At 40.1% G+C, this 14,192-nt stretch overlaps 1 protein-coding gene across 1 annotated transcript in view; it reads left to right on the forward strand.

The window, feature by feature from the left end:
• LOC138961368 (transcription initiation protein SPT3 homolog) overlaps positions 1 to 14,192 on the forward strand; it is a 114,562-nt gene that overhangs the window by 95,677 nt on the left and 4,693 nt on the right. The window contains exons 3-11 of the mRNA XM_070332983.1: positions 848 to 932; positions 1,459 to 1,545; positions 1,818 to 1,917; positions 2,693 to 2,767; positions 7,669 to 7,730; positions 10,368 to 10,443; positions 11,428 to 11,549; positions 12,293 to 12,457; positions 13,881 to 14,084. Coding sequence (XP_070189084.1) covers positions 848 to 932; positions 1,459 to 1,545; positions 1,818 to 1,917; positions 2,693 to 2,767; positions 7,669 to 7,730; positions 10,368 to 10,443; positions 11,428 to 11,549; positions 12,293 to 12,457; positions 13,881 to 14,084 — 976 coding nt within the window. The remainder of the gene's footprint in view (positions 1 to 847; positions 933 to 1,458; positions 1,546 to 1,817; positions 1,918 to 2,692; positions 2,768 to 7,668; positions 7,731 to 10,367; positions 10,444 to 11,427; positions 11,550 to 12,292; positions 12,458 to 13,880; positions 14,085 to 14,192) is intronic.

Raw genomic sequence — 14,192 nt, forward strand, 5'->3', positions numbered from 1 at the left:
GCAGATTGTCTGTGCTGTCCACTGTAGATTGTCTGTGTTGTCCACTGTAGATTGTCTGTGTTGTCCACTGCAGATTGTCTGTGTTGTCCACTGTAGATTGTCTGTGTTGTCCACTGTAGATTGTCTGTGTTGTCCACTGTAGATTGTCTGTGCTGTCCACTGTAGATTGTCTGTGCTGTCCACTGTAGATTGTCTGTGCTGTCCACTGTAGATTGTCTGTGCTGTCCACTGTAGATTGTCTGTGCTGTCCACTGTAGATTGTCTGTGCTGTCCACTGTAGATTGTCTGTGCTGTCCACTGTAGATTGTCTGTGCTGTCCACTGTAGATTGTCTGTGCTGTCCACTGTAGATTGTCTGTGCTGTCCACTGCAGATTGTCTGTGCTGTCCACTGTAGATTGTCTGTGCTGTCCACTAGATTGTCTGTGCTGTCCACTGTAGATTGTCTGTGCTGTCCACTGTAGATTGTCTGTGCTGTCCACTGTAGATTGTCTGTGCTGTCCACTGTAGATTGTCTGTGCTGTCCACTGTAGATTGTCTGTGCTGTCCACTGTAGATTGTCTGTGCTGTCCACTGCAGATTGTCTGTGTTGTCCACTGTAGATTGTCTGTGCTGTCCACTGTAGATTGTCTGTGCTGTCCACTGCAGATTGTCTGTGTTGTCCACTGTAGATTGTCTGTGCTGTCCAAAGTGGAAGGAAGCTCTCACCCTATGTAAACGCCGCCTGACAGATCCATGGGGATTGACAACAAGGTTAACACGGGAAGAAAGGTTACTCCCATGATGCATCTGAACAAAACATTGGTTGCATATATGTTTTCAAGGTCTGTCTGTCCTTGTGTGTCTCAGGTATGGCTTTGGTGACTGCAGACGGCCACTGACAGAGTCGGCTGTACTGGTGGAAGAGATTGTGCATCAGCAGATGGTTTCTTTGGTGAGCATTAGGCCTAAAAAAAAAAATAGGTGTGGTTACGGTAACCCGACCTACCCTATTTTTAGGGGCCGACCCTATAACTTTTTATTACATTTGTCAACAAAAAAAAAACCCACACAAGAAAACCAGTGCAGAAAACGCAATGAAAGCGAAAGCGCCCGAGTCGCACACTTATTTCCCTGTCAAGTAGGTTTAATTTGTACACATTAGAAAAAAAAGTTAAAATAAAAAAAAAGTGATTGCCTACCTTCCTACCCAATTTTTTTTGGCTATGTTACTGTAACCACACCTATTTTTTTTTTTGGCCTTAGCAGAGTGAGGTGAAGGTAGGGAGGAGTGTGGTGGGGATGAGGATTGGGGAGGGATGAGGGGGACACACTTACACACACGCAAGCACACGCACACATACATACACACACGCACACATGCATACACGCACGCACGCACTCGCTCACCAAACCAAAAAAAGACATATACACTGATGCACTCTGTTGTAACATTTAAACCATGGTATTGTGTGATTCAGTTGTGTCAAGCATCAGATGTGGCGGTGATGAGAGGGACTCGCTTCGTGGGACTGGAGGACATTCTCTTTCTGCTCAGGAAAGACAAGGTTTGTATTCATTTTATACTCATCATATCCACTCAAAGGGCATGGAACAGTCTTTAGTCTTTGTTTAACCGGCTTTCTTTCAGAAAATAAATCATACAAGTTTAAGTTTGTTTTATAAGTTATTCATTTGAGCCCTTCTTTAGCATGACGTTTGCATTTCACAAAGGGGTACTTGCTGTTTTATTTAAAAAGAATTTTGCGAGGTGTTGTGCTTCTCTTACCATGAACTCTTATCAGAGCACGTAAGCATTGTGTGATGATTGTGATTACAGGTAAAATTACGACGGTTGCTGCGATACCTGGAACTGAAAGACCTGAAGGTGGCAGCGCTGAAGGGATCAGGCTTAGACGAGGAAGACCCTGCAGAGCTTGGTGAGATCAGATACATTATAAAAATAGTTTTTTGATTTGTTTGTTTGTTTTTATTAGAGCTGACTGTGTTAGCACGTACAGTATGTGTATACACTTTTATATATTTTTGTTACTTGTTTTTATTAGAGCTGAATGTGTTAGCAAGTACAGTGTGTGTATACACTTTTATATATTTTTGTTACTTGTTTTTATAAGAGCTGAATGTGTTAGCAAGTACAGTGTGTGTATACACTTCTATATATTTTTGTTACTGGTTTATCTATTCACAACCGTCGCGATATAACCTTGAACGGTTGAAAACGACGTTAAACACCAAATAAAGAAAGAAAGATCTATTCACAAAATATTATCTGACAAAGTCAAAGAGTTTTCTTACAAATACAGAAGTATATACACACTGTAAGCATTTGTAGTTGATCTGTACAGAGAATATTGTTTAGAGAATAATGCTTCAGTGTTCAAGTTCACACATTTGGAAAACACTAATTTTGTCCTTTTTGAACGTATTGAGTAAATGTGTTACAAACTATCATGTCAAAAGAGGATTTACACGTTTTGCCCTCTTGGAGATTAGACCTTTGGAAAGGAAGAAGCAAGAAATGTACCAGATATTTCTTTCTTTTTGCAGTGAATGTCAGAAATTTTATTTTTGCAGTGAATGTCAGAAACTTTATTTTTGCAGTGAATGTCAGAAACTTTATTTTTGCAGTGAATGTCAGAAACTTTTTGCAGTGAATGTCAGAAACTTTATTTTTGCATTTTTTTTAAAATCCAGGTGATGCAAAGCCCCAGATTCTGAAAAGACGCAGGAAGGCTTGTTATGATTTCCTGGCTTCCATTGATCAGACTGGTATGTTCATCATCACGACCCCTCCCATCTCAATGTGTCTGTCTGGCTTCCATTGACCAGACTGGTACATTCATCATCATGACCCCTCCCATCTCATTGTGTCTGTCTGGCTTCCATTGACCAGACTGGTACGTTCATCATCACGACCCCTCCCATCTCAATGTGTCTGTCTGGCTTCCATTGATCAGACTGGTACGTTCATCATCACGACCCCTCCCATCTCATTGTGTCTGTCTGGCTTCCATTGACCAGACTGGTACATTCATCATCACGACCCCTCCCATCTCATTGTGTCTGTCTGGCTTCCATTGACCAGACTGGTATGTTTATCATCATGACCCCTCCCATCTCATTGTGTCTGTCTGGCTTCCATTAACCAGACTGGTATGTTCATCATCAGGCCCCTCCCATCTCATTGTGTCTGTCTGGCTTCCATTGACCAGACTGTTATGTTCCTCATCACGACCCCTCCCATGTCATTGTGTCTGTCTGGCTTCCATTGACCAGACTGGTACGTTCATCATCACGACCCCTCCCATGTCATTGTGTCTGTCTGGCTTCCATTGACCAGACTGGTATGTTCATCATCACGACCCCTCCCGTCTCACTGTGTCTGGCTGGCTTCTATTGACCAGACTGGTACATTCATCATCACGACCCCTCCCATCTCATTGTGTCTGTCTGGCTTCCATTGACCAGACTGGTATGTTCATCATCACGACCCCTCCCATCTCATTGTGTCTGTGTGGCTTCCATTGACCAGACTGGTACGTTCATCATCACGACCCCTCCCATCTCATTGTGTCTGTCTGGCTTCCATTGACCAGACTGGTATGTTCATCATCACGACCCCTCCCATCTCACTGTGTCTGTCTGGCTTCCATTGACCAGACTGGTATGTTCATCATCACGACCCCTCCCATCTCATTGTGTCTGTCTGGCTTCCATTGACCAGACTGGTATGTTCATTATCACGACCCCTCCCATCTCACTGTGTCTGTCTGGCTTCCATTGACCAGACTGGTATGTTCATCATCACGACCCCTCCCATCTCATTGTGTCTGTCTGGCTTCCATTGACCAGACTGGTATGTTTATCATCATGACCCCTCCCATCTCATTGTGTCTGTCTGGCTTCCATTGACCAGACTGGTATGTTTATCATCATGACCCCTCCCATCTCATTGTGTCTGTCTGGCTTCCATTGACCAGACTGGTATGTTCATCATCACCCATCTCATTGTGTCTGTCGGTCATAGGACTCTTATTGCTTAGCTAGCCACTCACTCACCTTATAACATGAATATTATTAAATTCTAACCATTATCACACAACATTTTCAAACTTTTCACCATGTTGAAGTCACATTTACCTTATATTAGTCCTTTCTTGTCTGGGAGGGAAGGGTTGAGAACCACGTTCCTTTTAGATGAGAGAAAATGACATACATGGAACACATATCTGACGTCAGCATTAAGTGATGATAGTTCTCCAAGTTTTTTTTCAAACTAATAAGACAGGTTTTTTTCTAGTGAGCTGGTCACTTTGGTATAAGCCATCAATGTTCAGGTTTCCTGATCGACACCTGAATCACACCGTATACCGTGGTTGCATTAGAAAAACGCAGCCGCCGGTTTTGGTTGCGCACTTCCGCCGTTTAACTAAGACACGCGACGTAAGTATCTCCACAAAATCACCTGTAACTTCTCACACATGACATATCATCACAGAAACATCGATTGTACTTTGGCCTAAGATGTTGCTGCATCAAACGATCGATCTGTTTCATTGCTTTAATGTGCTTGTGAACGTTGTGCTTCAATTATTTACACCTTTTTATGCGTATTCTGTGCAAGTTTTGACTTTCCACAGTCACGACGGACATTTAAGAGCATGATAATGATCACACACTATTGTGCTGTAATCAATGGCCATTCCTTGACATCTCGGTCAAATAATAAGTTTTAAAGTGGAGCAGAAGCGTCATATTTTATGAATCTGTGAGGACACCCCAAGATTTTTCGGTTGCACACTTCCGCCGTCTCTTTTTTGTTGCGGTTGCACACCGCCGTCGCAAGTGGTTGCACACCGCCGCCACTGTTTTAAAGAAAGAAACAGGACTTTATTTGTGTCTGTCTCTAGGCATGTTCCATACAGGTCTGGAAAATCATAAACCTTCTGGTGTATACTAATTTGGTAATATATTAAATTAAATAGCCTCTCTCTCTCTCTCTCTTTCTCTCTCTCTCTCTCACTCACTCTCTCTCTCTCTCTCTCTCTCTCTCTCTGTCTGTCTCTCTCTCTCTCTGTCTCTCTCTCTCTCTCTCTCTCTCTCTCTCTCTCTCTCTCTCTCTTATGTGGTTTTTTTTTGTTGTTATTGTCATTACTCACTGTGACACCAACATTCTGTTGTGATATGGCAATAGATGCCAAAACCCCGGTTACATCGGGGGAGAGGATTTCAGATTCTACTCAACACAACGCAACACAATACAACCAACGCTCAACCACTAGTCTACTGAGATAACAATAATATAGTAAGGTAGAGTGAGATGATCACAACGAAAAGACTATTTCATTTCACTCATTAAGATACATGGATTGGTACAAACCTGATATCGAAAAATAAATATGGGATATAATCCATGCAGCTTCATGACTGCATGGCTAAACCAAATGGGCTACCCAGGAGCTGTTTTTTTGTGTGTATGTGTGTGTGTGTGATCTTTTGTCCCTGGCTTGTTTTTTGTTTGTGGTTTTTATAATGAAAGAATGTGCTCCTTTCAGGTGATGGAGTTCAAGTGCTACTACTGTTCGGACCTTTTTTCAAGACTAACGGAAGTAGTACGTCATATTGAAGCGGAGCATAGTGGTGATCCATTAAAATTTCGAAAGTTGGTACTCGATGAAGCAACGGGAAAGAGAAAGTTCGTGTCAAAAGATTTCCGGTTGACACCCGCAGAGATTAATAAAGCTGGCCAGGAGATAGAGGTGAACGATGGCAGTGGTAAGATCACAATCAAAAACAAAACGTTTGTGGATCCGTCAAACAGTGAGAGTGTAGATCAGTCGCAAAGTGAGTGTGAAGCTAGCAAACCTGAGGGTCTTGATGCTGAAATAAACCGACTGCTGGAAATTCTACCAAATGCTGCCCAACGATTAAAGGAGCAAGGACTTTTGTCAACATGGCTTCTACTGCATGAATTGATATGTGAAGGAACATTTCCGCTAAACAACATTTCTTTCCTGTTATTCTTGGATGTGGTGCGCTTTTACAGTGAAGAAAACACAAGTTCTATGAGATACAGGGAGGAGACGAAACTATTCTGGCGAACTGGGTACCACCTTTTCCACGGATGTCATTTTTGGAAGTCCAATTGGAGGGTTTACAGGCTCCGTCTCCACGACTACCTCAGCGCTAATATCAAGGTAGCTGTCCAGCGTTTGAGCAGATACCTCCATCTGCAATTACAGACATGCAATTGTGGCTATAAGAAACAGTAAAATCTTAGAATATTTCTCTCACGTTATTTTGATGTCTAGGCACACATCGAAATGTATGACCTGTTAATTCTGCCCATTGCTTCTTGTTTCTTTTCATCACCTATCACAAATAAAGACAAAGTCTACATTATTAAAATTACAACACTTTACTATTTACTCAAGAAAGTACACCAAAAGGTTATGAAATCATCGTCTCCAGTGACTTTTCACCAACAGCTGGCGCAATTTGATTATACCATGTACCTTCCGGGAAAGAAAGCAAGTTTTGTTGTATTGTGTACCAAACAAAGCAATTATTTTAAATTTCCGCACTGCAAAACTTTCCCCTTCTCTTTGTAAAATATTTTGAGCCTATCTATGTTTTATGTCTTAAGACGGCTCTGTGTGGTCAGTTAGACGTTAAACAATGTGAAGAAACTCTATTTTATAAGCGAAGTAGAAAAAAAAAGCGGCGGCGGTGTGCACCCGAAGCAAAACTTCAACGGCGGCAGTGTGCAACCGACTGTGGCGGAAGTGTGCAACCAAAAATTCGTGGTGTGTCCTCACAGATTCATGAAATATGACGCTTCTGTTCCACTTTAAAACTTAATATTTGACCCCGATGTCAAGGAATTGCCATTGATTACAGCACAATAGTGTGTGATCATTATCATGCTCTTAAATGTCCGTAGTGACTGTGGAAAGTCAAAACTTGCACAGAATACGCATAAAAAGGTGTAAATAATTGAAGCACAACGTTCACAAGCACATTAAAGCATTGAAACAGATCGATCGTTCGATGCAGCAACATCTTAGGCCAAAGTACAATCGATGTTTCTGTGATGATTATGTCATGTGTGAGAAGTTACAGGTGATTTTGTGGAGATACTTACGTCGCGTGTCTTAGTTAAACGGCGGAAGTGCGCAACCAAAACCGGCGGCTGCGTTTTTCTAATGCAACCACGGTATACGGTGTGTGAATGTGGTAGTAATAAACTTATGTTTGCATTTTCTTCTTGGATGTGTCAAACTGTGAGGACTTAAAAAACTTGTGTGGTGGAATATGCGTTCTATGCAGGAAAACAGCTACAAAACAAGTTACAAAACAGCTTTCATCAGACGTTGAATGTCATTTAAAAGTAGAGATGCTGAAGTTGGTGATGGGGTGATTGTGCCTCGGTTTGACCTTGTATACAATTGTTCCCACAGGTGCAAAGTGTCATTATCATGAGTCAAAGGGATATTTTCCAGTTTTCAAGGATGGTCAGACTTTTTGTTTTGCCTCGTATGTTTTATTAAATGACAAAGTGTAATTTACTCTTCAGCTAGAGGTTTTAACTTTTTTACTCTAACTTTATTAAGTAATTTTGATATAAAAAGTATCTAGTTGTAAATGGTTGGGGTGTGTATCTGTGACAGGTGAATTACTGGCTCTGTTTGATGACCCTGGTGTGGATATGGTCAAACACCAACGACTTGTGGTAAGTAGCTGTTTGAAAGTTGAGTGGTTGGTGTGGTTATTTTGAACAAACACGAACAACTTGTGGTAAGTAGCTGTTTGAAAGTTGAGTGGTTGGTGTGGTTATTTTGAACAAAGAGAAATGAATGAAGGCATGATTGAACAAAGAAACAAAATATATACAAAATAAATAACTCACACACATACATTCACACACGCATGCACGAACAAACGAACGCATGCACGCACGCACATGTACGTTTGTCTGTTCATGATTTTTCTGGCCTTGTCATTCTGACTGTTTGTTTGACCTAATTCCCTCTCGCCTTGTCATTCTGACTGTTTGTTTGACCTAATTCCCTCTTTTCTTGTTTTTGTTGTCCTTTCAGCTATAGGTAATAGCGTTAGCTTTAATCTTCTTGTCTTGTTCTTGTTGTCCTTTCAGCTATAGGTAATAGCGTTAGCTTTAATCTTCTTTTCTTGTTTTTGTTGTCCTTTCAGCTATAGGTAATAGCGTTAGCTTTAATCTTCTTTTCTTGTTCTTGTTGTCCTTTCAGCTATAGGTAATAGCGTTCGCTTTAATCTTCTTTTCTTGTTTTTGTTGTCCTTTCAGCTATAGGTAATAGCGTTAGCTTTAATCTTCTTGTCTTGTTCTTGTTGTCCTTTCAGCTATAGGTAATAGCGTTAGCTTTAATCTTATTTTCTTGTTCTTGTTGTCCTTTCAGCTATAGGTAATAGCGTTAGCTTTAATCTTCTTGTCTTGTTCTTGTTGTCCTTTCAGCTATAGGTAATAGTGTTAGCTTTAATCTTCTTGTCTTGTTTTGTTGTCCTTTTAGCTATAGGTAATAGCGTTAGCTTTAATCTTCTTTTCTTGTTCTTGTTGTCCTTTCAGCTATAGGTAATAGCGTTAGCTTTAATCTTCTTGTCTTGTTCTTGTTGTCCTTTCAGCTATAGGTAATAGCGTTAGCTTTAATCTTCTTGTCTTGTTTTTGTTGTCCTTTCAGCTATAGGTAATAGCGTTAGCTTTAATCTTCTTTTCTTGTTTTTGTTGTCCTTTCAGCTATAGGTAATAGCGTTAGCTTTAATCTTCTTGTCTTGTTTTTGTTGTCCTTTCAGCTATAGGTAATAGCGTTCGCTTTAATCTTCTTGTCTTGTTTTTGTTGTCCTTTCAGCTATAGGTAATAAGCTTTAATCTTCTTTTCTTGTTTTTGTTGTCCTTTCAGCTATAGGTAATAGCGTTAGCTTTAATCTTCTTGTCTTGTTTTTGTTGTCCTTTCAGCTATAGGTAATAGCGTTAGCTTTAATCTTCTTTTCTTGTTTTTGTTGTCCTTTCAGCTATAGGTAATAGCGTTAGCTTTAATCTTCGTTTCTTGTTCTTGTTGTCCTTTCAGCTATAGGTAATAGCGTTAGCTTTAATCTTCTTGTCTTGTTTTTGTTGTCCTTTCAGCTATAGGTAATAGCGTTAGCTTTAATCTTCTTTTCTTGTTCTTGTTGTCCTTTCAGCTATAGGTAATAGCGTTAGCTTTAATCTTCTTTTCTTGTTCTTGTTGTCCTTTCAGCTATAGGTAATAGCGTTAGCTTTAATCTTCGTTTCTTGTTCTTGTTGTCCTTTCAGCTATAGGTAATAGCGTTAGCTTTAATCTTCGTTTCTTGTTCTTGTTGTCCTTTCAGCTATAGGTAATAGCGTTAGCTTTAATCTTCTTTTCTTGTTTTTGTTGTCCTTTCAGCTATAGGTAATAGCGTTAGCTTTAATCTTCGTTTCTTGTTCTTGTTGTCCTTTCAGCTATAGGTAATAGCGTTAGCTTTAATCTTCTTGTCTTGTTCTTGTTGTCCTTTCAGCTATAGGTAATAGCGTTAGCTTTAATCTTCGTTTCTTGTTCTTGTTGTCCTTTCAGCTATAGGTAATAGCGTTAGCTTTAATCTTCTTTTCTTGTTTTTGTTGTCCTTTCAGCTATAGGTAATAGCGTTAGCTTTAATCTTCGTTTCTTGTTCTTGTTGTCCTTTCAGCTATAGGTAATAGCGTTAGCTTTAATCTTCTTTTCTTGTTTTTGTTGTCCTTTCAGCTATAGGTAATAGCGTTAGCTTTAATCTTCGTTTCTTGTTCTTGTTGTCCTTTCAGCTATAGGTAATAGCGTTAGCTTTAATCTTCGTTTCTTGTTCTTGTTGTCCTTTCAGCTATAGGTAATAGCGTTAGCTTTAATCTTCGTTTCTTGTTCTTGTTGTCCTTTCAGCTATAGGTAATAGCGTTAGCTTTAATCTTCTTGTCTTGTTCTTGTTGTCCTTTCAGCTATAGGTAATAGCGTTAGCTTTAATCTTCTTGTCTTGTTCTTGTTGTCCTTTCAGCTATAGGTAATAGCGTTAGCTTTAATCTTCGTTTCTTTGTTTTTGTTGTCCTTTCAGCTATAGGTAATAGCGTTAGCTTTAATCTTCGTTTCTTGTTCATCATTTAGTTTTGGTATCTTCTGTCTTTCTTGAGATCTTCGGGGACATTTCTTTGGATTTCTTTTCTTTTGGTTTCTTTTTTTCTGCTTTGTTGGACACCTTCTTATCATTTGCACTTTCTATCAGCTCATGGAGCGTTGTGTGTAATCTCTAATGGTCATGTACTCATATCTCTTGCTTGTAACTGAAGTGATGCAGTGCTTTAACAATGTTGCAGAGAGCAGAGCTGACGTCACGTAACATGGATCCTCAGCAGTACACAGAGTTCTGTGAAGCCAGACAGGCCAACTTCAGTAGGTTTTTCTCTTGCGTTGTGCTTATGTTTCACAGTGTGCATACAGGCTTCGCACACTCATTCAACGTTTGGGAAAAATATAGAAGCTTTTTAAGGCCAAAAAAAAAAATTGTCTGTTTACGGTAACCCGACCAACCCTATTTTTTTCGCGCGACCCTAGACTTTTTTTTGGCATTTGGGAAAAAAAATAAAAAAATCTGGGTTTTTTGCAAAATAACGTAAAAATATGGTTTTTTGGAAAAAAAAAAAATAAAAAAAATAAAAAAAAAAATCCCGACCTACCGACCCTATTTTTTTGGCCTATGTTACCATAAACAGACCTCTTTTTTTGTTGGCCTAAGGCCCTTGAAAGTCTGAAAACTGAGTTGGGTGCTTGAAAGTAATTGTGAATATTGCCGACTTTAGCATGCTGTACATCATATGCCATAATTATGATGTATGCAAGCCTGAAAGAATGAATGATGAGACACGACACCTACTTAACAAACAAAGATGTCTCTTCTTGGTCCTCTCTTTGAAAGGGAGTTTTCTGACGTCAAAGACAAAACAAAGTTCAAGAAGACACAAATAATGGTGTCAAGAAGACACAAATAATGGTGTCAAGTACAAATTCAGAGTTATTTCCGAACATTGTCTGTTATCTATTCAGCAACACTTGCACATAAATCCATGTGACGCAGACTCGGGCACAACACATGGTTTTGAGTCCAAATTAAATGTTCTTGTGACAGTAACTGACATGAAAAGTGTGTGTGTGCATTTGTGCAGGTCGACGGTACATTTAAGTCCCAATTTCTTGTGACAGTATAGGACATCAATCATTCAAATTAACTTTATTAATAATAATAATAATATAATAATAATGCATAATATTTATTAAGCGCATGTATCCAGGGTTTAACCCTGCTCAAAGCGCTGATCTCTTGAGATTATTATCTGACATGGAGAAATTGCATGACAAGTGTTGTGTGCATGCGTGCAGGTCGACGGTACAAGTCGCAGCGTTTCAAGGACTGGCTGATGGCGGGGGTCAACGTGGACATCAAACCCAACCCCCAGGCCCTGGAGATCATCAGCTACCTGGCCTACGAAACAGTTGCCCAGGTAAGTCACACCCCTGTGTACCATACCATACACAAGACTATCATTTCCTTCCCTTGTTGTTTCCCTCCATCTTCTTTTCCTACCTTTGTCGTTCAGTGCTGCTTTGCTTTGGCTTTTTTTCCGTGGTTGTTTGTTTGTTAGTCCCTAAGAAGCCTTCATAGGCGAACATTTTATTTAATTTTGTATGTATTGTCCTGATATTGGTGAGTACAGATCAATTCTTTGGTTTTAATTTATCAATTCTCTTAATACGAATTTCGGTTAAGACGAACTTATTTCCCGATCCCCAGTGATTCGTCTTAAGCGAGTTCGACTGTAGTTTCGCTTTTAACGGCTTTGTCCTTTATTTTTGTGCATCATTTGATAAACAGATTTAAAGGACTTGATTTTTTTCCAGAAAAGTTGAGTGAACATGGCATCCACTGAAAAAAAAGGAACTTTGGTCCTTTATTGTTTAAAGTTCTTGTGTCACCAACAGTTCTCTCTGTAGGCTTATGTAATTGTTTTGCTTTTGGCAAAGCAAATTAACAGACAGGAAACCTCTTTCAGAAATGGAAGAAGATGACACTGATAACAAGAAAGGTATGTTGTTGGAACACGTTACGTCAATATTTCAAAACTTTTTGTCAATAATTAAACGTTCCAACAACATACCTTTCTTGTTGTTTTTTTATGCTGAATTTTGGAACGCCGGCAGTCTATTTGTTTTTTTGATGATACTGAAAGTTTTTGACGTGTTTGAGGTGGTGGACCTAGCGCTGGTGGTGAAGCAGGACCAGCGAGCCGTGCAGTCAGAACCACTGAACCGTGTGATGGCTCCGGTCAAGCACAACTACCACGACCTCCAGTCCAGCTCCCTCTTTTCCAACCAGGCCAAGTCAACGCTGCAGGGCATGGGCTCTCCTAGGGTAGCTAGGACTTTTTCTTTTGGATTCTGTCTTAAACGTTTTATTTCTGTTTACATATTCATAGAATAATACATACATTTCTAAATATGAAAAAACAAACAAACAACAAGCCAACAGCTATGGTGGTGTCGGTACGTGTGATTGTGTGCTGAGAGAGGTCAAGTCAGTTTAGGTCAAAGATGTATTTCAATGAACCCCTTTGGGATACAAAGAAATGAAAGTAAAGAAACTAAAATAAATTAAAATTAAAACAGAACGGAAATAAATGAAAATTAAAACAATGATATATATATATTTTTTCTTTTTTTCATTTTCATTACTTTATTGTCCCATCACTGGGAAATTCGGGTCGCTTCCTCCCAGTGGAAAGCTAGCAGCAACAGAGTCGCGCTACCCAGGTGTCTGCGTGTTTAGGTGTATTCAGCCACCTGCACTTATGGCAGAATGACCGAGGTCTTTTACGTGCCATTGTGGCGACACGGGGTTGGAACATGGATACCGTCTCTGAGTCTGCACATAAAGTTGACCCGTGTCCGTCACAGCCCGGATTCCAACCTGCGACCTTAGGATCACAAGTCCAGTGCTCTACCAACTGGGCTACCGGGCCCCCATATGTTTTTTAAGAAAAACTTGTGTCTGCTGTTAAAAGTTATATCATACCCAGCTGTCTTTAGCAACACGATCAGGTAGACAGTGGTATGGGTGTCAACATTTTCACGTTGTACCATTACAAAAGAAAGGAGAAATCGAAAAGGGCATTCATTTCATAATAAATATTTTCGTAATTTCATATTACATTAATTCATAATGCATTTAACAAGTTTACCTTAAATTAATATTTATTCTTTACACAAGGAAACAACTCCTTAAACTTTGGTGTTGGGGATTTTTAAATGGTAATTCAGCTGGTGGGGAGGGAAGGAGCGAGAACTGTGAGAGATAGCAGAACCAGCTTGGAAATCTGTGCGAGTTTTGGTTTTCCATATAACTTTCTTTTTTAATTGCTAACAAATGCCTCAAAGCAAAGTGATTATGAGTCTGGAAGGCATGCAGGAACCAAGCAGCACTTAGGAGTAGAACCAGGGTTTTAGGATATTTGGACCAAGGGAGACTAACGCAACATGTGGTAGAAATGTGTGTAGCCTTAGAAGTGGAGTTGTTCCCCTTGAAAGATGCACGGTTTCTGATAGTTGAATAGTATATTTACTTCAATCTGTAGCGCAACTTTTGTTTGTATGTGTATGCACGCGTTTATTCTTGTGTATGCTTGTGATTGTGAATACTTGTATGTTTCACAACAGTTATGGCTTGAATCTGATGTCAACTGAAGTGCTTTGTTAGAAGTCTGCTGAAAGGTACATGTATGCTCCATTACCCTCAGAGCTACCCCTCAGTCCTATCACTGTCTTTATGTTTGCAACAGGGAGAAACATTTCAAAGCCCCCCTTCCACCCCCACCCCAGGGTCCGGAGGTAGCCAAGGCCTTGCATCTGCAGCACCTAACGCTGGCAGCAACAACAGCAGCAGCGGGACCACTGCAGCGCAGCAGTCTGTCGCAGCAGCTGCCACTACGCAAGCTTCCTCCACAAGCAATCTCAGCCGTGCCAATAAAAAGAAGAGAAAAAGGGTAACAGAAGTTTTTAATTTGTGGTGGAAGTAGTTTTTTTTTAAAGTTTGATGACGGATAGGAGAACGTACAGATACCTGTGGTCAGTAAGTACACAGATACCTGTGG

The sequence above is a fragment of the Littorina saxatilis genome, linkage group LG3, assembly GCF_037325665.1.
Source record: "Littorina saxatilis isolate snail1 linkage group LG3, US_GU_Lsax_2.0, whole genome shotgun sequence".
Classification (NCBI taxonomy): Eukaryota; Metazoa; Mollusca; class Gastropoda; order Littorinimorpha; family Littorinidae; genus Littorina; species Littorina saxatilis.